This window comes from Oncorhynchus keta, chromosome 35 (genome assembly GCF_023373465.1).
Source record: "Oncorhynchus keta strain PuntledgeMale-10-30-2019 chromosome 35, Oket_V2, whole genome shotgun sequence".
NCBI lineage: Eukaryota > Metazoa > Chordata > Actinopteri > Salmoniformes > Salmonidae > Oncorhynchus > Oncorhynchus keta.
Genome location: NC_068455.1, coordinates 52,579,285 through 52,604,583, shown reverse-complemented (window position 1 = coordinate 52,604,583; position 25,299 = coordinate 52,579,285). Strand labels below are relative to the sequence as shown.

Sequence of the window (25,299 nt, the reverse complement as noted above, 5' to 3'; positions counted from 1 at the left end):
ATTATAATGAGCTGATTTTGGATGTGCTGTTCATTCTTTTTCCGTAGTGTATTTTGTGTTGTTTTAGTGAATCACCATAGTGAAGATATAGGCTCAGATTTTCTGGCTCATATGTTTTTGGTTGGATAGGTTTCTCAATTTCTTTCGTAGGCTGTTGCATTTTTCATCAAACCATTTGTCATTGTTGTTAATGAATTTTATTTTGTTTTCTGTTTGACATTTTTTAGATTTGATAGGGAAGCTTAGAGGTCAAATATACTGTTTAAATATTCTACTGGCAAGTTTACACCTTCACTATTATAGTGAAACGTTTTGTCCAATAATTTGTTTAAAAGGGATTGAATTTGTTGTTGCCTAATTGTTTTCTGGTGGTTTCCACATTACTTCCATCTATTGTATTTTTTAATATTATTCAGTTCCTTTGGATTTGATGCCTCATGATTGGGTATTGCTCTGTCCAAGTAGACCGTGAATTTGCTGTGATCTAAAAGGGGTGTCAGTGGGATGACTTTGAACGCTCTGAGAGACTCTGGGTTGAGGTCAGTGATAAAGTAGTCTACAGTACTAATGCCAAGAGATTAGCTATAGGTGTATGTACAGTAGGAGTCCCCTCAACTTAAGGGGGCTGAATAATTTTGCACGCCCAATTTTTCAGTTTTTGATTTGTTAAAAAAGTTTGAAATATCCAATAAATGTCGTTCCACTTCATGATTGTGTCCCACTTGTTGTTGATTCTTCACAAAGAAATACAGTTTTATATATTTATGTTTGAAGCCTGAAATGTGGCAAAAGGTCGCAAAGTTCAAGGGGGCCGAATACTTTCGCAAGGCACTGTAGGTCGCCACAGAATAGCACATTTCCCTGGGCCTGGAAATTATTGATTTCCCCCTCCAGGATGGAGAAACTGTCTTCATTATAACATGGGGAGTATAGTTGGGGGATATAGGTAGCACACAGTAGGACATGTTTCTCTGTTGAGATTATTTCCTTTCGAATTTCTGTCCAAATGTAAAATGTTCCTGTTTTTAATAATTGAATAGAGTAAGTTAGGTCTACTCTATACCAAATTAGCATACCCCCTGAGTCCCTTCCCTGTTTCACACCTGGTAGTTTGGTGGATGGTACTACCAGCTCTCTATAACCTAGAGAGCAACCAGTGGGTCCATCACTGTTTCTTGTCTGTTTCTTGACAATGTCTGTATTTCCTATTTCTTTGATGAAGTCCAGGTTCCTGCTCTTTAGGCCAAAGGCAGATGACCTCAAGCCTTGGATATTCCAGGATGAGATAGTGAAGGCTTTTTGTTCCAAAAAGTGTCCAATGTTGTTAGTTGTGTGGTTTGGCTTCAGACCCGTAAGTGTGAGCAGAGCCTGATGAGTATTTGGTACATGCTATTGGCTTGGGCAAGTGTAAGAGTGGGGGTTGGGCCTATTTGCCTGCTCACGTCCTGGGCGTATGTGTGACTTTCATGTTGAGGCCCTCTTTGCGGGAGTGGGGTGAATGGGGTTGGCAGGATGGGCATAGGCTTGATCTGAGGGTACAAAAATTGAGTGTGGGCATGGTTGGCTTTGGGGGGTGTTGATTGGTTGGGGTGGGGGTGTGGATGTGGCTGGTGGTGCTATGGTCTGGATGTAGGTCCTCTTGGTGTGGGTCCTCTATGTGTGGGGAGGGGGGGTGGTCTCGCTGGTCTGGGTGGGGTGTCTGTTGATCTGTGTGAGGTGTTGGGGCTGCGGTTGTTGGCAATGTCCTTTAGGTTCCGGGCGAAAGTGGGCACTGCTGCCTTGCATAGGTGGACCTGGTTGTAAAGACTGTTCAACTCCAGGGTGGAGTGACGGGCCAGGTAGACATTTGGTTTTGAGGCACAGTCACAGGAAATACTTGCTTTTACCTGCTGTATGGAAGCAGGGTGGAAGTATTTTCGTGATAGCAGAGTGGAGATAACCACAGGGTGGAGATAACCTCTGAAGTGTGTTCACCTGCTGTTCAAGCTCCACCTGCCTTACCTCTATCTGGGTGAATGTATCCTTCAATACAATGAGTGTGTAGTGCTCGGTGCTGGGCGGTAGACTTTCCGCTTGGGGTTGCTTGTCTGTGGGGTTGTATAATGAAGAGGTCTAGGCTGACACGCTCAGGGTGGGGGTATCTTTCTCAAGAGAGAGCTTATCTTGCTGAGCTAGCTCTTTGATTATGTGAAAGTCCAGCTGAAACTCTTTGGTGTTGCCCTGTACTGGGGTTGCCCTGTACTGTTCCAGAATTGTACAGGTTGACATTGGCTGACTCAGAGTCCTCTTTGTCTAGTATCCTGAGTTTCCACCCTTAACACCCTTGTGTGTTAATATAGCACTGCTCCATGCCAGGGGATTGTCTGTGTGGAAGATAAAGTTGCTTATGTTCCCATTTGTATAATAGTGAGCAAAAAGTGTCTCTTGATTTTCCACAAGTAGCTTATTCTTTTACTCTTTTCGTGACTTCTCATTTTTTACATCCATAGGGTACTGTATTGTAAAGACCTCTGAACAGCGGGAGGGGGCTTCAAGGCCTCCTCGTTTGGGTGGGGTAGACTGTGAAACTCTCCTACCATTGTTGTTGCTCAAGGGCTTTGACACCACTCACTTCATACCTCAGTGCTAACTGAATTTGCCCTCAGATATGTTAAGTTTGTTAGCCTTAACTTAGCATTCAGTCCTTATAAATTAAAAATTGTAATGTATTTTTCTTCTTGGCTTTAATAGTAGCTTCAGACTAAACATTACTCACTCAGTTCAAGGTTAGATGGTGTTTTCAGGTTTCTGTTGTTTGTTTACCAGAGCATTTGCTGTATTGCTTGGAAATAAGACTCTTTGGTAGTAGGAATCCTTCCAGGTAATTTTGTCCAAAATCAGGCTGTAGGTTTGGAGTTTTGATTTGGAGTGAAGGTTACGTTGTGGACGGTAGTATCTTGTGTATATCTTTGCCAAGAAATCCACATTTTTCTAACTCTAAATCTCTCTCTCTCTTTCTCTCTCTCTCTCTCTCTCTCTCTCAATCCCTCTCTCTCTGCCTTCTCTTAACGAGATTAGAATACACACAGCTGTTCTGGGATCAGTGCAACGGGAACACAGAGGACTCTGTGTACTGGTCTCAGAGAAGTTTAACATAGACAGCAAAGTCAGAAGGGGGCAATATTTTGTCTACCTGTCTTGTGACTCAGAATCCCATTGTCCATGTGTTTGTGGCGTTTACAATTGAGCAGCCATATTTACTGCTATAAATGGTCATCTTGACTCTTAATGTTGCCTTCGCCATGCTTTCTGCTGACGCCCAGTCCCGTATCACAACGCGCTAATGTTACCATGAGGATGAGGCCTGTCACACACTAATAGTAGTGTGTCAATTGTCAGCTGCGGTGTTTGCAACCGTGATGGTATTCCTACTGTACACACACACACACACACACACACACACACACACACACACACACACACACACACACACACACACACACACACACACACACACACACACACACATACACACACACACACACACACACGTTTTAATAATGTTATGGGGACCAAACAATTCATTCCCATTCAAAGTCAGATTTTCCCCAACACCTAACCTTGAACCTAACCCTAACCCATAACCCTAACCTTAATCCCAACCTCCTAACCCGAACCCTAAACCTAACCGTAACTCATAAACCTAACCACTAACCCTAACCATAATGGTAACCCTTAACCTAACCCCTAAGCTTAAAATATTCTTTCCCTTGTGGGGACCTGGAAAATGTTACCACTTGTTGGAATGTTCCTTGTTTTACTATCTTTCTGAGATCTTCTTGTCCCCACAAGGACAGTAAAACCAAACACACACACACGCACACACAACACCTAAGCAGGACACTGAGACGGACGTGTCGAACATGTGACATGACAGAGGCACGCATGCATGCACCGTAGTACACAAATGTGGATAGACAGGCATAAAAAAACACATGTGGACATACATGAGGTTGCACAAATACAGTTCAAGTAACAGGTCACTCAACAGTATACAAACAATAACTAATGTCACATTTTGTAATATGAGCGTTGGGATTGGTAGCCAGACTTGTCCGTGCCAGTACTTGTCTTAGCTTAGGCACCTTTTCAGATTGAATACAATACAGAGACAAGAGCAACATATCCATTCATATTAGATAACTGTAATAGATAATCATTGATTGACAAAGCATGGATAGATTGTGAGTTTGAAAGAAAATACCCTGGTCCCCTTCATGCATTTTGAAAAACATACTTAACCCTCTAAATCCTAATGTGTCCTTTTACCTCCCTATATCACCCATCCCTATCAATCATCTCACTCAATGTTTCATTTTCAATGTATGACTAATACGCACAGAGCAATATAGAAGAATCTCCATAAATACTGTATGTATTTGTTAGCGATACCAGCTATCTTAATCCATTGCCACTCAAAAGTGAATCGCCCCTTCTCCCTCTGAAGACAGTTCTACTTCCCCATTCAGCTCAGGTCAGAGGTTGGATCATCTTTTGAAGGCGGAAAGGCGTCCCCTCAGAATAGTATCTCTGTTACAGCAGTGGCCTAATCCCCCAATTGAAGAGCAATTATAAGTTTAGCCACAGACTTTGGGAAAGTAACCATGTGTGATCTTTCTTTTTTTCTCTCTTTAATTCTGTGACCTCCTGGTACGTGTCTGTCTGTCTGTCTGTCTGTCTGTCTGTCTGTCTGTCTGTCTGTCTGTCTGTCTGTCTGTCTGTCTGTCTGTCTGTCTGTCTGTCTGTCTGTCTGTCTGTCTGTCTGTCTGTCTGTCTGTCTGTCTGTCTGTCTGTCTGTCTGTCTGTCTGTCTGTCTGTCTGTCTGTCTATCTATCTAGTGGCTAGCTGTGGCTCTCCTCCAAAGACAGAAGGCCTTAAACACACTGCAACCAAACAACAAGAGAACAGCGGGAATACAAAAAAGAAATAAACAGAGTTTGGAGATGGGAACAGCTCTCTTTCTCTCTCTGTCTTTTGCTTTAACTTTGGCTGCCTGTGCCTCCCTCTCACCTCCTCCTTCTCTCCCTCCCTAATGTGTCTCCCAAGGCACAAGGCTGATTGACTGAGGATTTTTCCAGCAAAGCAAACACCCATGGTGGAACACTGTTGGTTGGCGACAACTTTGTGACAAAGACCCCCTGTCCCCACTCTTCCGTCTCCTACCAGATTACCCAGACCTTCATGTTGGGGCCACTGTCTGTTTGAATTCTCTAAGCCTCCATTTCTAACCCGGGGATGTTATATTTAATTATACATTTACCCAGCTAAACAAGGTGATAAATGGTCCATAAAGACCCCCAAGGGAGCCACACTAGTAGAAATAATAACATAGTTCAAGGGCATGCGATCGATCACATGCTATTAGATCATGAAACAACCACATGATAAAAACGTAATGGGTTAGTCGAAGAGAAAAAATAACTAGCATCATTCAGTTGTCTTTTGATTTAGAGACAGACTCTCCTTTGAAAGTCATAACCTCTGCGAGTATCGCAAAGTTCATTCTAAAGTTTTGTTCTATAAACGTTGGTACAACCTGTGGCCTTTCACAGAGCAAATCGGAGCCACCTGCCAAGTCTGGGTGTGAAAGGCCACAATGCGTGATCACAGAGATACTGGACACTGGACAGGTAAGAGAGTCTATGACTGAAAATACTTATGCATCAATGCTTCTGAAAGCCTGTCTGTCTCTGAACACTTTTTCGATCCACTGAAGTTAAAACAGAAAACACTTTTATGTATTTCTTTTGACTCGGATGCCAAAGTCTGGAACAAGACACCGGTCTGTTTAAAAAAAACACATATATATATATATATAGGTGTCTCTTTTATCTTGTCTTGCGTTTTCTCTTTCTCTTTTTTTTTGCGCGTTTGAAAATGTTTTCGTGGCTTTTTCTTTTGGTGTTTGCTTGGAACGAAGCAGACCTGGGGTGGACGGAATGTGTGTGGAAGAGGAGGGTTGGAAGAAGAGAAGGAAAAAGGGGATGTAGAAGAGTGGAGGTAAATAGGAGAAACAAAGTGTGACGGGGTCAACACTATCATTCACTGGCAACAAGATACTTGACATTCCCTCGGCGGCTAGGATAACGAGACAGCACCTCACACCCTCCTAACCACACCCCAACCTGCCCTAACCTCAGAGTTCCTTTACTCCCTTGCTTCCATCCCAACCACCCAAAGCTGGCCTCTACCCTTCTACCCTACTCTCCTCAGGGCTCCTTCAAAGCAGGTGAAGAGTAGACCGTGTTGAGGTATCTGTATCCATCCCTCCAGGCTCGCTGAGGCATGAGATGATTTAAACTCAGATTGTCTCCCGGGTTAGCCAGGAGGCTAGTAATTAAGTTATGTCACAGAATAGCACCCAAACAGAACCTGACCCCTGCTCATCAAGTCACAAGTTATCTACACTCAGGCAGGCACACGCAGTGCATCGGATTCATGTAACAAAAGTAGAAAATGTGATGATTGTGACTTTGTATTACTTTACTTTGTCTAGATAATATTTTTTAACTCAAACAAGCTCATTCACCAACATTGCTACTACAGTACATGTTGCCGCACTTCCTGTGTAAGTCTCAGGTGGCTGGGTATGGGGGGGGGGTCACTTGCAGGTTACCCATGACAAATTAAACATGGCGACTTAATTACCGACTGTCACTTCTGGTAATCATGACCACACTAATGTGTCACTCACTCCTCTTCTCTCTATCCCTCTTTTTCTCTCACTCACCCTCCATGTCTCTCTTTTTTCTCTCCAAACATATTCCTGCATCACTTTTTCTCAATACTTCTTGCTCCATATCCTTCTCTCTCTTCCTTCAACCACCCCCTCTTGTAACGGTTCTCTTGTGGTGAAGGAGAGTCGGACCAAAATGCAGCGTGTAGATTGCGATCCATGTTTAATATACAAACGTAAACACGAATCAATACAAATACTACAAAACAAAGAACGTAATGAACGTAACGAAAACCGAAACAGCCTATACTTGTGTAAACTAACACAGAGACAGGAACAAGGACACTAAGGACGATCACCCACGAAACACACAAAGAATATGGCTGCCTAAATATGGTTCCCAATCAGAGACAACGATAAACACCTGCCTCTGATTGAGAACCACTTCAGACAGCCAGAGACTTAACTAGAACACCCCACTAAGCTACAAACCCAATACCAACACACCACATACAAAAACCCCATGCCACACCCTGGCCTGACCAAATAAAAGAAGATAAACACAAAATACCTTGACCAGGGCGTGACAGACCCCCCTAAGGTGCGGACTCCCGGATGCACCTCAAAACAATAGGGAGGGTCCGGGTGGGCGTCTGTCCATGGTGGCGGCTCCGGCGCGGGACGTGGACCCCACTCAATCACCGTCTTAGTCCCTCCTCCTCGCGTCCTTGGATAGTCCACCCTCGCCGCCGACCATGGCCTAGTAGTCCTCCCCCAGAACCCCACTGGACTGAGGAGCAGATCAGGACTGAGGGGCAGCTCGGGACTGAGGCAGCTCGGGACTGAGGGGAAGCTCGGGACTGAGGGGAAGCTCGGCACTGAGGGGACGCTCAGCACAGAGGAAGCTCAGCACTGAAAGGAAGCTCAGCACTGAGAGGAAGCTCAGGCAGGTAGTTGGCTCCGGCAGATCCTGGCTGGCTGGCGGATCTGGAAGAGTCTGGTTGACTGGCGGATCTGGAAGAGTCTGGTTGACTGGCGGATCTGGAAGAGTCTGGTTGACTGGCGGATTTGGAAGAGTCTGGTTGACTGGCGGATCTGGAAGAGTCTGGTTGACTGGCGGATCTGGAAGAGTCTGGTTGACTGGCAGATCTGGAAGAGTCTGGTTGACTGGCAGATCTGGAAGAGTCTGGTTGACTGGCGGATCTGGAAGAGTCTGGTTGACTAGCAGATCTGGAAGAGTCTGGCTGACTGGCGGATCTGGAAGAGTCTGGCTGACTGGCGGATCTGGAAGAGTCTGGCTGACTGGCGGATCTGGAAGAGTCTGGCTGACTGGCAGATCTGGAAGAGCTGCTCCATGCTGACTGGCGGCTCTGGCTGCTCCACGCTGACTGGCGGCTCTGGCTGCTCCATGTAGGCTGACAGCTCTGGCGGCTTCTTACAGACTGGCAGCTTCTTGCAGACTGGCAGCTCCTTGCAGACTGGCAGCTCCTTGCAGACTGGCTGCTCCTTGCAGACTGGCTGCTTCATGCAGACTGGCAGCTCTGGCTGCTTCATGCAGACTGGCAGCTCTGGCTGCTCCATACAGACTGGCAGCTCTGAATGCTCCATATAGACTGGCAGCTCTGGCTGCTCCATGCAGACTGGCAGCTCTGGCTGCTTCATGCAGACTGGCAGCTCTGGCTGCTCCATGTAGGCTGGCAGCTCTGGCTGCTCCATGCAGACTGGCTGCTCCTTGCAGACTGGCTGCTTCATGCAGACTGGCAGCTCTGGCTGCTTCATGCAGACTGGCAGCTCTGGCTGCTCCATACAGACTGGCAGCTCTGAATGCTCCATATAGACTGGCAGCTCTGGCTGCTCCATGCAGACTGGCAGCTCTGGCTGCTTCATGCAGACTGGCAGTTCTGGCTGCTTCATGCAGACTGGCAGCTCTGGCTGCTCCATGTAGGCTGGCAGCTCTGGCTGCTCCATGCAGGCTGGCAGCTCTGGCTGCGCTGAACAGGCAGGAGACTCCAGCAGCGCTGTAGAGGAGGAAGGCTCTGGCAGCGTTGAACAGGCGGGAGACTCCAGCAGCGCCTTAGAGGACGAAGGCTCTGGCTGCGCTGAACAGGCGGGAGACTCCGGCGGCGCTAGAGATGAGGAAGGCTCTGGCTGCGCTGAACAGGTGGGAGACTCCGGCAGCGCTGGAGAGGCGAGGCGCACTGTAGGCCTGATGCGTGGTGCTGGCACTGGTGGGACTGGACCAAGAACACGCACAGGAAGCCTGGTGCGGGGAGCTGCTACCGGAGGGCTGGGGTGTGGAGGTGGTACTGGATAGACCGGACCGTGCAGGCACACTGGAGCTCTTGAGCACCGAGCCTGCCCAACCTTACCCGGTTGAATGCTCTCGGTCGCCCTGCCAGTGCGGCGAGGTGGAATAGCCCGCACTGGGCTATGCAGGCGAACCGGAGACACCGAGCACAAGGCTGGTGCCATGTAAGCCGGCCCAAGGAAACGCACTGGGGACCAGATGCGTAGAGCCGGCTTCATGGCATTTGGCTCGACGCTCAATCTAGCCCGGCCGATAAGCGGAGCTGGAATATACCGCACCAGGCTATGCACCCGCACTGGAGACACCGTGCGCACCACAGCATAACACGGTGCCTGCCCGGTCTCTCTAGCCCCCCGGTAAGCACAGGGAGTTTGCGCAGGTCTCCTACCTGGCATAGCCATACTCCCTGTGAGCAACCCCCCAATACATTTTTGGGGCTGACTCTCAGGCTTCTAGCGCCTCTCCGCTTTCCCCCGCCTCCAGTTCTTCCTTGGGGCGGCAATATTCTCCAGGCTGAGCCCAGGGTCCTTCACCGTCCAGTTCGTCCTCCCATGTCCAGTCCTTCTCTCGCTGCACCTTGGGGCGGCTACACTCCCCTGGTTTAGCCCAGGGTCCTCTCCCGTCGAGGATTTCCTCCCAAGTCCAGAAATTCTTGTCGCGCTGCTCCTGCTGCTGCTGTTGCCTGTTACCACGCTGCTTGGTCCGGGTGTTGTGGGTGAATCTGTAACGGTTCTCTTGTGGTGAAGGAGAGTCGGACCAAAATGCAGCGTGTAGATTGCGATCCATGTTTAATAAACAAACGTAAAACACGAATCAATACAAATACTACAAAACAAAGAACGTAATGAACGTAACGAAAACCGAAACAGCCTATACTTGTGTAAACTAACACAGAGACAGGAACAAGGACACTAAGGACAATAACCCACGAAACACACAAAGAATATGGCTGCCTAAATATGGTTCCCAATCAGAGACAACGATAAACACCTGCCTCTGATTGAGAACCACTTCAGACAGCCATAGACTTAACAAGAACACCCCACTAAGCTACAAACCCAATACCAACACACCACATACAAAAACCCCATGCCACACCCTGGCCTGACCAAATAAATGAAGATAAACACAAAATACCTTGACCAGGGCGTGACACCTCTGTAATGTGTCTGTGTGTATCTGGTGAGATGAGTCAGGCTCAGGACAGCAGATATGAGTAATGAAAGCAATTGTACTCAATAATAAAACAATACACGTCGTAAAAATACCACAAATAAGGCCACAAATACGGCCTGCAATACAAATAAACAATTACTCACAAACAAACATGGGGGAACAGAGGGTTAAATAATGAACAAGTAATTGGGGAATTGAAACCAGGTGTGTAAGACAAAGACAAAACAAATGGAAAATGAAAAATGGATCGGCGATGGCTAGATGGCCAGTGACGTCGACCGCCGAACGCCGCCCGAAGAAGGAGAGGGATCGACTTTGGCGAAAGTCATGACACCCTCTCCCTTTCTCGCCCTCCATCCATCTCTTTCTTTCTCTCCATCCATCTCATTCTCTTCCTTTCCTCGCCGATTGGCTGCAATAACACTATGGGGCCCCATAGTTTATGTTTACTACCCTCAGAGTCAGGCCCAGGCTCTATTACCAGCGAGATGTTGGTTCCTGCCAAAGTCTTATTAAGGGATGACCGTGTGTATATAAGACATATAATTGTAATGTAGTGTTAACATGGGTGGAGGGAGAAGGAAACATTGTGTATTTAATTCGTGTGATCACGTGCCTTATTGACTTGAACAAGCATGGCGTGTGGGAGTTAGAAAGATTTGGAAGTTTATCATAGCAGTATAACAACAGATGTTCAAGGTAAAACACAGATAAACAGACGGACAGACACACACACACACACATACGCCTCAAGTAACATTCCTCAATAACAATTAGTTCCTATTGATTGGTGTTGGTGGTACCGCTAAGAATACAGAACAGAAACATATTCACGTCTAGACAATCTGCTATTCATTCATTCCGGGTTCGACTGAGATAAAAACATCGATCAAATCAGGAACAAATCAACCATTCCCGACAACCATTCAGCTCTTTCAGTTAGGGACTTCAAGTCTGTGAAGGTCACACGTTATTGACAGGAACTGCACAACAAAACATCTTTCTTATTGGCTCCAGTAAAGCATGTAACCAGTTGGCTGATATGTGTTTTGACTTTAGCCTTAGGAACTAGTCTGACCACAGTATCTCCCTGTGGCTCAATCGTTTTGTTTAGTGTGTTCATTCGGCTTGAATGACTGAGGCATTCAATCACCCGTGGCTGTCATGACCGGCTTTCAATCACTCGTACAGGCAGAGAGTCAGTCAGAGACCTCATAGTGATAGCCAGGGCCTGCGTCTGGAAGAGATAAAAAAAAGCTAACGCTAACTAGAAATGAAAGCCATGCATTCGTAGCTCAACCCCCCTCAAGCAAGCCTTACACAGCATGGGGTGCAGTATGCATGTGTCCATTCATCCATCCATATCAGTGTATGTGTGTGAGCATGAGTGAGTGTGTGTGTGTGTGTTTGTGGGAATACGATGTGTGGCCCAGTCATCACTAAGCTAGGGGGGACGTGAACGTGGGGGAACTGGTGTGGTGAAAGAGGGGTCAGGGTAGAGTGAGAAGGAATGGGGTGTCACTCCACCGCTTTAGGTAAGGTTTAATGACTGCCAGCGTTCATTCAAATTGGCCAACCAGCAGCGAGAGGTCTTGACCTCATGCCACATGACCCGAGGAGGGAAGCCGTTTCCTCCATCTCACCCACTGTCTGTTTCTCTAACGCCGCGGCGGTGTGATATATCTCTCGCCATCACACAAACAGCACCCTGAAGTCAGAACGGAGGGAAGAAAGAAGGGATGGAGGGAAGGAGGGCGGAGAGCCCCAGGGGAATTCTGCTTTATTTTCCCCTGGCTCTCTGCACTTATGACACTGCTAGACAGATCCCTTTTACGCCCTGGACCCTGTGAGGGAGCGAGGAAGCGAGGAAGATTGGTTCTGGCACTCAGAAACCAAACATGATTTCACATGGCGTGCCGGGACAAGTCGTTTTTCTTTTTCTTCATCTCAGGCGCTGCTGCCGCACAGTAGGAAGAAAAGTGGTTTGGAAATTCTATTTACTCGTTTAGAGGAGATAGAATGAATGGAAACGTTGGGTTCTTTTAAAATCTCATCAAACCCTCTGGCTGTTGCAGGGTGTGTGTGTGTGTGTTTATGTGTGTGTGTTTGTTTGTTTGTGTGTGTGTGTGTGTGTGTGTGTGTGTGTGTGTGTGTGTGTGTGTGTGTGTGTGTGTGTGTGTGTGTGTGTGTGTGTGTGTGTGTGTGTGTGTGTGTGTGTGTGTGTGTGTGTGTGTGTGTGTGTGTGTGTGTGTGTTGTGTGCTTGTGTGTGTGTGCTTGTGTGCTTGTGTGTGTGTGCACTCTATTTTGTTCCCAAAATGTTTTTGCATTTTATTATCGGGAAAGCTCAAATGAAACAATGGTGTCACCAGGACTCAATTTTCCTCTGCTTTCTTTGCCCAAATGTTTCTCTCCCCCCATCTCACAATCACCTCTTATTTAGCCACAATCACTTAATTTAATTCCTCAGAAAAATACATTTCCATAGAGTATAGCACTCCGGTCATCTAATCCATCTATAAAGTTCCCTTCATTCGTTTGCTGTTTAAACCACCACCACATTCAAGCATTGGGACTTTAGATTACTGTCATGCACGACCCAACATTGTTCCTTTTGGGAACAAAGCGAGTAGAGCTGGACTAGGTTTTGATATCTAAACATAATTTAGAGCATTATTGCTGTGAAAAAATAGGACCCCATTCTGGACCTTTAATTATGTAACAAATGTTTGACTATGCAAGTGAAATTCCTATGAATATTAATTTCAATTCATTTGTTGAGTGTTGATTGTAATTACATGGATACATGATTTACTGCCAAGATTGCTGCTGCATTAGCCAGGGAGAGGAAAAACTGGGTAAATAAAAAAAAGGAACATTTTAACATGCAGAGAGAGGGAGGAGAATATCCCGTAATGGCTTACGGGATTTTTTCAGTATATATAAAAAAATGTCTCAAGTCTTTCCTTGGCTGAGATTCAGAGGCGCTTGAAACAATAATTGTCTCTCGATTACATAATAACAAAGGGGATGTCATTCATGTGGTGACCACCACTTGTACATAACGAGGAGTTACTGCATTTTGATGGAGTTGCCGGAATGATATTTGTCCGCAACGGTGACAAATTCCAGGGTTAGGAACCATGGTGTACCTCAATGTTGCAATTGATAATAATGATCTGTGAAAACGGATGGCAGTCTGTCAAGGGAAAATGGAAAGAGCAGGGATGGATAAATTGAGGCCTGCCCTGGTCTAATATTCTTATGATTGCCGTAAGAAACGATGGAGGACAGGGGGAGAGGAAGGAGCAGAGGAGGGGAAGAGGGCCAAGAGCTGATAGGGGAGATGCCCAGCTAGAGTGGAGATGTGACTGTGTATCCTCTTAATGAATCACATTAGCCATTTGTTATGCCATTCGTTTTGATAATGACCAAACTAGCTGATAATTTGTTGCCTCCCTCTGTTGTTCTCTCTCTCATGACACACACATACACACTCGCGCACACACACATACGCACACGCACACAACCGAGAAAGCGAGGTACACCTACTGTGCTGGACAGTGATTTCTGGTACACCCTGTCCTGCTGCCTCATCAGTTGTTCCTCCAGAGCTTTTCTTTGTTGATCCTGCCGTGTGGAGAGAAAGGCCTCAGCGTTAATGACCTGTTCACTCACTGCTTAGTTCACAGACAGCACTCGATAATGTGTCTGCTGCAACTACCACTGTCTTACTCAGCCTTGTTCTATGTGTCAAATACACATTTGTGTGTGTGTCCTTCCTTACATGCCTTTTCTCTAGTGTTAGCTCACACCTCCCACAGGGAGGCTGTTTACTCACCCTGTCCTCTTTCAGTATGGGAAGTAAACAAAGTGAAAGAGGCTACAGCGTCCTTCACTCCTCCTTAGCTGTATTTATCACAGAATCAGCGAGCTAGCTGCCATACTCACTCCCTGTGGGTTTTCAGATGCTCTGAGTGAAAGCATCCCTATATACTCCATACACAGGTCTTTTATAAGGGTTTTTGGGCGATGTCTTTCTTTATAAAAGGATGTTATTGAATAGGCATACTATGCATTCCTCTGTGTTAGCCACACCGACATGTTGTTTGTGTGTGAACAGGCTTTAGGCTTATGACATCGAGAGTGTCATAGCATTTGGCTACCAGACCCTTTTGCTAGCAAATTACTGGAGTTTGCAGCAGTTTGCTTTGTACCAAACTGCTCTTGTCAGAGAAATTGACACCGCTGCTTGGACTTGCAGTGCACCAATGTCTATCAACTCCCTAAGTAATGCCCCTTATTAAGATACCCCCCTACCCTCTCTCCCCTGTTGTATAGTACACAGTGCCTTCAGAAGGTATTCACAACATTTTGTTTTGCGTCACTGGCCCACATACTATACGCCATAATGTCAAAGTGGACATTTTTTTACAAATGAATAAAAAATGTAGAGCTGAAATGCCTTGAGTCAATAAGTATTCAACCCCTTTGTTATGGCAAGCCTAAATAAGTTCAGGAGTGTTAGCAGTTGATGTTATTTTTTATTAACACGGACCCCAAAGCAAATCAGGGGGAGGAAAATAGATTTATTCGAAGACGATAAATCATAGATGTTATGCTGAGAGGTAGATGGTCGATGGTCGTTCCTTCCCTGTCATCAGTGATTCTCTCTCAGTTCTCTCTCCACATAACAAAGCGACAGCGTGTAGTTTTATAACCCCGCCCAATCCTGTCGTTGACCAATTAGAATTCCTTGCAATAAAACTGGGCCAATTGCCAAATAACAAGTATCCCATTTCATGCTCAATATATAGACAAATTCCTCCCATGTCTCTGCATTAATCCCCTATTACAGAAAAAAAATACTGTTTCCATTGATCGTTAGTTAGTACTCTATTGACTTTTAGTCCACTGTCTCTGCGTTGTGTATGTATCTTCGAAATATTCTTATAGGAGTAAACGTTTGCTTATTAACAAGTCACATAGGTTGTGTGGACTAATAGTATTAAACATGACATCCCTGTACCCCACACGTACAATGATATGTACGGTTCCTCAATCGAGCAGTGAATTTCAAACACAGATTCTACCAAAAAGGCCAGGGAGATTTTCACAAAGAAGCACCTATTAGTAGATGGGTAAAAAAAAAAGTCAGACATAGAATATCCCTTCAGGCATGGAGCAACTTTGGCTGTTGGATCAATACCCCAATTCACTACAAAGACACAGGCATCCCTCCTTCCTTGCCGGAGAGGAAGGAAACTGCTCAGGGATTTCACCATGAGACCAATGGTGACTTTAAAACAGTAACAGAGTTTAATGGCTGTGATAGCAGAAAACTGAGGATGTAGTTGCATAAGTGATAACGCCAGAGAAGCCTGTGTTTGGAGGATATATTAGCACGGGTGCTGTTATGACCGAGAAGAAGTTGAGGACCGGCAAACCGTGCCAATATATCCTCCAAACATCGGCTTCGAGGGCATTATCACTTTTATAACCGGTTACCAACATATTCAAATAATGACTGACACATTTTCAATAACAATGTTATTTTGATGAATTTATTCATACCATTTCATCCTTCCACAAGATATAGTCCCAATACAAATCTAGGGTTGCTACCCAAGCCAGCTGGTCATTCATTCAATATCGGTTCGGTTGCCAGAGACTTTTTGTTCTGTATCTATGGACGCAACCCAGTCTTTTGTTCTAAATGTTCCATTGCCATACTGGCTGGCAACATTCTTATCCCATTCTTAACATTCGTATTGTTTCCATTGAACTTGGCATACAAATAAAGACATTTAAATTAGTATATTAAGTGTGGTGCTCCTTTCTTTTTGATGACCAATTTACCCCTTTTACCAAAGCGCACCTTCTGTCAGCACTTCCCTTCCTTCTTTTTTTTCACTCTCCATATTTTTAAGCATAGTGGTGACTGCATCATGTTATGGGTATGCTTGAAATTGTTAAGGACTGGGGAGTTTTCAGGATTAAAAAGAAACGGAATAGAGAATAGAGGATAACCTGGTTCAGTCTGCTTTCCACCAGACACAGGGAGAAAAATGAACCTTTCAGCAGGACAATAACCTAAGACACAAGGCCAAATATGCACTGGAGTTACTTATCAAGACGGCATTTAATATTCCTGAGTGGCCTAGTAACAGTTAAATCGGATTAAGAATCTATGGCAGTACTTGAAAATGGCTGTCAAGCAATGAGCAACAACCAACTTAGAAAATATTGTACCATCCAGGTGTAATCCCTGCCAAAGGTCACTCAGGGGTGTGAATTCTTATATAAATTATATAGATGTTTCAGTATTTCACTTTAAATTTGCAAAAAGGGCAAAAAATAAGTTTTTACATTATGGGGTAGTACATTTTATCCAATTTAATTCAGGCTGTAATGAAAATATGGATTAAGTCAAGGGGTATGAATATTTTCTGAAGGCACTGTACCTATTTTCTGAAGGCACATATCCCCTGGGATTGCCTTATTTATACTCAAACTGTAACCCCTAAACTCTTTAAACTTAACCCCTGTCCCCTGTCCCACAAATCCCCCTTCCACCGGACGTTCCTCCCTCTTTTAGTCCAGCTAGTGACCCCCACGCCGTCTCGTTCTCTCTTGTAGCCGTTCCGCCGAGTGACCTTCTCGGTGGTGAGCCAGCCCCAAGACCCCCACCAGCAGGGATCGCTGCAGAGCTGCTACGACAGCGGGCTGGAGGAGTCGGAGACGCCCAGCAGCAAGGGCTCTTCGGGGGGCCCAAGGCTGGGTGCGCTGCCCCTGCCCGAGGACAGCTACGAGAGGACCACGCCGGATGGCAGTGTCGGTGAGGCAGAGCATATGGAAAATGGTAGGGGCAAACACTAAAGAGCAGATATAAAGTGCAAGACACATTGACACGCATATTCCACATAGAGTATATAGGTGAACACCAAGGTAGAGACATGCAGATGTTTTATTTTGTAGGTGTAGCTTGTGTAGAGCAAGCAGGTGGCTGTGTGCTTTATGGGTGTGTGGTTGATTTTGAAGCAGGAAGGTGAGGTGTGGATTGTTAGGGGGCGTTGGATGTGTCCTCTGGATATGAATACCTCAGATCGTGCAGGCTGAATTTAATCAGAATTTAATTTGAGACCATGCATGCATTCATCAGGTGAATATAGTCTGAACCATCTCACAGGCAAGTTATTGAATGTGTTTTGCTTTAGCTTTTGATGTGCTCTCCTCGTCTCGTTTTGAAAGACCTCTGTTAATTTGATCAGAGCAGTTTTAGTAGATGTATTAGCCTTATTCATTTTCCCTATTAGATCAAGGCCTTGGAAGTTCCTCTTCCTTTGAGCTACGGTATGCAATTTGGACCGCATCCCTATTCAATTGCCTGTTGAATTTAATTTGGATTTACAATATCTACCCGGCATGATTGATTTTCTACATGATCTTTATTTGGTTTTTGCTCCGATTAACTTAACTTTGTGAATGCCAAACACTCACTTCCCATTGTATCCATCTGAGGCATTGAGTTTGATTCTAGAACAAGCTAACTGCAATACAGCTATTCAAGGATACATGTTGGATCACTGCCCGACGGTGGTTTATTTGGCCATAATCAGTGGTTTGCACACTGAAGATTGTAACAGGATGGATGATCGCCTAAGGGGTTAAGATGGAGAAATGATTGTATTGTATGAACTCGTGCTAGGCTAAGTTCCACTTCAGACTCTGGTGCTATGGTCATTGAGTAGACACTTTTTTCCAAAGAGACGTACAGTGTTCACATGTACTCAGTGTTATGTAACCTGTGCTGGCATCAAAAACCACAACTCTGGTTTTGCAAGACAAGCAGCGGTTATTTTTTATATAGCCGTTGCTGTATCAGTGGTGCAAGCTGATGTATTGTGTGGTATTGGTATAACCAGCAAGGTTTTAGGGGTTAGGGTAATGGACCCACTAATAGTCTGGTTTAGATCTATCAAGCTGTGACCGTCTTAAGACCGTAAGCCTGAGCATGGGCGGTTTTACGAGTGGCTGAGGATGAGAATATTCAAATTGCATAAGTCCGCTGTGATTTTCTTGTGCAATGTTTCAAGGCATTGTGCCCCACAGTTTATCTGCAGGCAAGTCAAACCTTGTGATTTGTGACTGCAAGGGCATATATGCAGTCCAAATGATGGAGTCCATCTGGACTTCATTGTGTGCATCACACATTAACTTGGTTTTCATAATTCATTATCTAACATTTCTAGAACGCCAATACGAAACAGTCATTTGACCTACAGGTTGTGAATCTCTCTGGCTGTGAAATGAACCCGGCAGACAGAGATACCAACAGACAGACAGATCCAGAAAGGCAGACATGCAGATAAAATGTTGAACTCAAGAGTGTCTAAATTATCTTTTCAACTTTGCGATTTGCTGAGAACATTGAAGCTACTTAAATCAGATTAAAAGCACTTTGGATGTCAGATTGCTCAGGCCTACTCAGTGTGGGCTGGGGTCTGCCCTCAGGGTATTTAAGACCTCCCATTGAGAACAATGGCTGCCCATTACGGGCCAAATTAGCCTAAATTAAAGGCTTGTTTCAATTTGGTCTTCGCTTAAAGTAATTGCAATGAAGGAATCAATATGAGACAAGCAGATTAGATAAAAAACGGGAATCTGCCTACCAATCAAACCACTGAGGTAAAATACAGAAAGAGAAAAAAACACCGTAAAAAATATTGACATGAAAGTGGAGGCTGCGGCCTTTCTATCGCTCTTTCTGGGGGGAAAAAAGGTCAAATACGGCAAGGTTGAAGAATAACTTTGTATGGAATAAGAACATTTGCCATGCTGGTTCACACAATCTTAAGGAGGATCAGTTGATTTGTTCTGTGTTTATGTGGTGTGTGTGTGTGTCCTTATTGCCGTTGTCTTCTTGAGTGTGTTCGTGCCTGTTTCTCAACTACCCTTTTCACCTCTCCACACCACCAACTTCATCTATACCTTGAATATAAACCTTTTCTCAATTGCTAGAATGAATTGTTTACTAGTGCGACACATGCCATTTGACAGAAAGCTTACACTTTGTTGCAGTATCTTTGCTGCTTCCACTTAAAATTCTGCAATCTGATTATTTGAGTTCTAACCTCCCATTCCTACTGACAGAGAAAGATTTCTGGTTTGGAAGAAGTTGAATGAAGGGAAGAGACTGATCAAATCAAATCAAATTGTATTTGTCACATGTGCCGAATACATGTGTAGACCTTACAGTGAAATGCTTACTTATAAGCCCTTAAGAAACAATGCAGTTTTAATAAAATACAGCCATCCCGGATCCGGTATCGTGACTACAGCCTCAAGCTCATTACCATAACGCAACGTTAACTATTCATGAAAATCGCAAATGAAATGAAATTAATCTATTTGCTCTCAAGCTTAGCCTTTTGTTAACAACACTGTCATCTCAGATTTTCAAAATATGCTTCTCAACCATTGCAAAACAAGAATTTGTGTAACAGTATTGATTGCTAGCGTAGCATTTAGCATAGCATTTAGCATTAGCATTCAGCAGGCAACATTTTCACAAAAACCAGAAAAGGATTCAAATAAAATAATTTACCTTTGAAGAACTTCAGATGTTTTCAATTAGGAGACTCTCAGTTAGATAGCAAATGTTCCGTTTTTACAAAAAATATTATTTGTGTTGACAAATCGGTCCGTTTTCTTCATCATTCTTCATCACGTTTGGGTAAAAAAAAAACTAAAATTAAGTCATTAAAACGCAAACTTTTTTCCAAATTAACTCCATAATATCGACAGAAACATGGCAAACCGATGTTTAGAATCAATCCTCAAGGTGTTTTTCACATATCTATCGACCATAAAATCCTTCGTGGCAGTTGACTTTCTCTTCTGAAGAAATGGAACGCGCATGGACCTACAGATTACGCAATAATTTCGACACAGGACACCGGGCGGGACACCAGGTAAATGTAGTCTCTTATGGTCAATCTTCCAATGATATGCCTACAAACACGTCACAATGCTGCAGACACCTTGGAGAAACGACACAAAGGGCAGGCTCATTCCTGGCGCATTGACAGCCATATAAGGAGACATTGGAACACAGCGCCTTCAGAATCTGGGGCATTTCCTGTATGAAACTTCATCTTGGTTTCGCCTGTAGCATTAGTTCTGGGGCACTCACAGATAATATCCTTGCAGTTTTGGAAACGTCAGAGTTTTGTCTTTCCAAGGCTGTCAATTCCATGCATAGTTGAGCATCTTTTCGTGACAAAATATTGCGTTTAAAACGGGCACGTCTTTTTATCCAATAATGACATAGCGCCCCCATAGGTTGAAGAAGTTAAAATGTAAGAGGAAAGAATAACAAATAATTAAAGAGCAGCAGTTAATAACAATTGCGGGGGCAACGGTGTTGAGGTAATTGAGGTAATACATACATGTAGGAAGAGTTATTAAAGTGACTATGCATAGATAATAACAGAGAGTAGCAGCAGCGTAGAAGGGGGGGGGGTGGATAATGCAAATAGTCTGTGTATCCATTTGATTAGGTGTTCAGGAATCTTATGGATTGGGGGTAGAAGCGGTGTAGAAGCCTCTGGTGCCACTTGCCGTGCGGTAGCAGAGAGAACAGTCTATGACTAGGGTGGCTGGAGTCTTTGACCATTTTTAGGGCCTTCCTCTGACACCGCCTGGTATAGAGGTCCTGGATGGTAGGAAGCTTGGCCCCAGTGATGTACTGGGCCGTGCTCATTACCCTCTGTAGTGCCTTGCAGTCGGAGGCCGAGCAGTTGCCATACCAGGCAGTGATGTAACCCGTCAGGATGCTCTCGATGGTGCAGCTGTAAAACCTTTTGAGGATCTGAGGACCCATGCCAAATCTTTTCAATCTCCCGAGGGGGAATAGGTTTTGTCTTGCCCTCTTCCCGATGGTCTTGGTGTGCTTGGACCATGTTAGTTTGTTGGTGATGTGGATGCCAAGGAACTTGAAGCTCTCAACCTGCTCCACTACAGCCCCGTCGATGATGTGGGGGCGTGCTCGGTCCTCCTTTTCCTGTAGTCCACAATCATCTCCTTTGTCTTAATCACGTTGAGGGTGAGGTTGTTGTCCCTGCACCACAGGGTCAGGTCTCTGACCTCCTCCCTATAGGCTGTCTCATCATTGTCGGTGATCAGGCCTACCACTGTTGTGTCATCGGCAAACTTAATGATGGTGTTGGAGTCATGCTTGGCCGTGCAGTGAAGTACAGGAGGGAGTACAGGAGGGGTCTGAGCACGCACCCCTGAGGGGCCCCCATGTTGAGAATTAGTGTGGTGGATGTGTTGTTACCTACCCTTACCTCCTGGGGGATGGCCCGTCAGGAAGTCCAGGATCCAGTTGAAGAGGGCTGAATCACTATATCCCTTCCAAAGGGAGGTTATGCCATTATACTACTACCCTCATGCAGCAGTTGAAGCACACACAGACACCCCAGTGCTACATTAACTTGATGCTAACACACTGTCCATTAAAATGGGGAGTTTCTATGACAAAAAAGGGGGAACAAAAGTTAACAGATGGGCGCAGTGCCGTGTAGCCTCGGCACTTGGGCATCGTTAGGCTGTTGAAATAATTGTGTCGTTAGGGTTGCATGAGAGATGTGTCGTGACATTGGGAGATGCACGGGGTCTTTGTGTTGCCCTGCTGTGTGTGTCCTCACACCCCCGCCGTCTGACCAGAGTGTTGGGATTAAGGTCAGGGAGGAGGGAAGGAGAAAGGCTACACAATGCACCATGACTACCTCATTCTGGTTACTCTATCTTTGTGGAGAAAGGGGGTTGAAATGTATCCAGAAAGGATATTGCTGTCAAGTGCTGAGAGAGTGTAGATCAGAAAGTATAGGAAAGTGAGAAAGTGAGGTTACCCTTCACATTGAATTATGCTATCCATAAAACGCCCTACTCCCCAACTCCCTCCGAGCCTGCATGGACTTAGTCATTTTGAAATGTCACACGGTTGAGTCTTCGAGGTCATCGTCACACCTCTCTCTGCTATAGTCTGTTATTCCCATGTCTATTCCGCCCACTTCGAGGTTGAGTGGCATCCTTGGGAGCCGGACTGTTGTAGTTCTGTTTGGAGAAGCAGGAGAGCTTGTTCCAAGGCTCCAGGAGCCACGTGGGAAATCCTGACACTTCCAATTGGTCGTTGTCAATCAGAGGAGGCTGGTTGGAGGAGCTGTAGGTGGACAGGCTCATTGTAATGGCTGGAATGGAATAATTGTAACGGAGTCAATCGTGGTTTCCTTATGTTTAATGTGTTTGTCTATTCCATTCCACCCATTACAATCCGCCTGTCCTCCTATAGCTCCTCCCACCAGCCTCCTCTGTTGTCAATTGATGATCCCGCAATCAATGTGGAGGCACAAGGCGCAGTCCACCACCACTGCAGTCCCCTGTCTCTTTCTCCCTCATTCTTTCTCTCTCTCCCTCTCTCTACCATTCTCTCTACTTCTCACCCCATTTCCATCTCCCCACATAGAAACTACACTACAGAGTTCCATGTTCAGCACATTCCAACACTGTACAGCTAAGCATCCTAATAACTTGATGCTACGGCTGTGTGTTTAGTTATTCATCAGTTTACCCGTTGCTCAATAGATATTCATAAAAGCGGAGTGTCGGAAGTCAAACACTCCATTAGACAGTTATGGATGGCTAGGGCACGTCCCAGAAGTAGTGTGGGTGGGGTAGGGTTTTGGCAGATCAGGAAAGGCAGAACATGTATATTGCTCTTATTGATCCCAAGCACCGTGAGACCTGTGAATGTTTCATTTCTCAATATAAATCGTCAGCCAGCACATCGCGAAAATACACGTTTCCGCATTGTCCTTTCAACTGTAATGTGCAAAGTGTTACATAAGAGGGAGAACACACTATCCACAGTTTGTAGGATATGTTTTATGACATTGATTAGACATTGACTTGTGTTTGTGTTCAAGAGGTCATAGATATCCTCCTGTGACTACATAAGCCATTTCCTGTGAATCTTTGTGTAATGTTAGCCTTTATAACCTAGAGAGAGAGAGACAGAGCGAGAGTATGAGAGAGAGGGGAGGGGTTGGGTATGAGCGAAATATTGTTTGTTATTTAGAGGTAAGAAAAGCATGTGTGCTTCCAGAGAGAGGGAAAAAGAGAGAGATGAACAATGAGAAGTGGTGGAAAGACTAACCAGGGTGCTGCTAGCGTCATCATGCGTAGCGTGGTGTCTCTTGTTTTGCCCGCATCAGTCAGACATCCTCTCTTCACTCCTCCTCTCTCTCCTTTTCACTCTCTTTACTTTCTTTCCTGCTTGATGTTGAGAGGGAACTCTGGGTGATATTCATAAACACCATCATTAAGTGCCTGGAACCCTGCTCAATGCAACGGGAGATACAAGTGCTACATCGTAACATTGCACTGAAAAGTCAGGTACACTCTCTAGGGCAGCATTTCCCAAACTCGGAACTCGGGACCCCAAGGAGTGCACGTCTGTCTGTCTGTCTGTCTGTCTGTCTGTCTGTCTGTCTGTCTGTCTGTCTGTCTGTCTGTCTGTCTGTCTCGCTTTCTTTCTTTCTTTCTCGCTATCTACTTCTCTCCCTCTCTCCCTCCTCTCTCTTTCCCATTCCTTCAGAGTATCACAGTCGATTATGATATTGTTGGTGTTGTTTCTTCTTCTCTCTCTGTTGTGCCCATCAGACTGCTGCTTAGGCTGGTTATTAGCGAGTGTGTGGCGCATTGTAGAAAAAACTCAGTTACAATCCGACGGCCAGATGGCAAAGAGAGCCCATTTAATTAAAGCCATTCATATTTCAAGAGCTCAGCAGCACTGGTGCAGTCGCCTGTCTTATTTCCCCGACTTGTGAGGATATGAGGATGGAAAGTGTGTTTGGGTAAAGGCGGAAGACACACACACACACACATTGAAAACACACACCTATCTTGTGTTGGATACGGGAAGGGCTATTGGCTGATTTGGATTTATCGTGTGATTGGATTAATTGGATGTGGATGCGTCAGCACGTGTCAGTGTATGCAATTTTGTGTGATGTACACACGTGTGTGTGTGTGTTGACTCTCCTCCTCCCTTTCAGAGCAGTTTAGTGGAAAATCACACCATCAATCTGTGTTTTACACTCACATTTTTTCCCCCATCGACCTCTACAAGGTCATATCTTCCATGTGTACACACACTGTAGGAGGCATGGGAATAGTTCAAATCAATGCTGCTGTATTCATCAGAAATGTTAAACCAGCCCCAGAAACAGTGGAATGTCTGCCAACAGGTACATCTTAATCAGTTATGCCTTCTTAACCCTGAGTATGTGTGTGTGCATGCGTGCGTGCGTATGTGTATCAGGGAGCCAGTATGTGTGCATTGCTCTAATGAATGGTAGGGATTCATAGTTTCCCCAAAATCTACCAAGTTCTCACATATTTATCCCAGGAATCAGTGCACAAATTGGAATTGCCCATTTAAAGCGTTTTAAACCAAGATCTCTATGCCATAGTTTTCCCCAAATAAGAGCGGTGCTGGGCCACTTTGGCTGCGCCACTATGTAAAGAATTAAGAGAAATTGAAACCAATATTTAGAAAAGAGTAACTATCTTTGATCGCCAATAATGTTGTTGTGAATTGCGAAACAGTCCATCCATAAAGTCAGAGCGTTAACATGTTCCTCAATTAATTCAGCGCATTTCAGCAGACACAGAACACATTCAGGATGCACAGAGCACACCCCAAATATATCCTTGTCGAATCACACATAATTTGTAATGACAATCAAATAAAATCAAATGACCAAGCTTGCAAGATAACCTCCTTCAACGAATGACAGAATATTTCTATATTTGGCAAAATCTATTTGATTATTATACAGATCGCAGATCAGCTCACTGGGAGATGAAGAGTGGAAATAGTCTAAATATGTGTATCCTTTATTTAACTTTGCAAGCAAGTTAAGAACATGTTCTTGGAATGACTGCCTGAACAGTGGGTTAACTGCCTTGTTCAGGGGCAGAGGACAGATTTTGAACTTGTCTAGGGGATGCGATCCAACAACCTTTATGTTACTG

At 45.0% G+C, this 25,299-nt stretch overlaps 1 protein-coding gene across 6 annotated transcripts in view; it reads left to right on the top strand.

The window, feature by feature from the left end:
* Window positions 1–25,299, top strand: part of LOC118368620 (protocadherin-7-like) — a 230,006-nt gene that overhangs the window by 83,760 nt on the left and 120,947 nt on the right. For 4 of the 6 annotated variants that reach the window (XM_035752882.2, XM_052495731.1, XM_035752886.2 and 1 more), the window contains one exon: window positions 16,837–17,059. In XM_035752882.2, coding sequence (XP_035608775.1) covers window positions 16,837–17,059 — 223 coding nt within the window. The remainder of the gene's footprint in view (window positions 1–16,836; window positions 17,060–25,299) is intronic. The other 2 variants (XM_035752884.2, XM_052495732.1) reach the window with 1 other exon arrangement.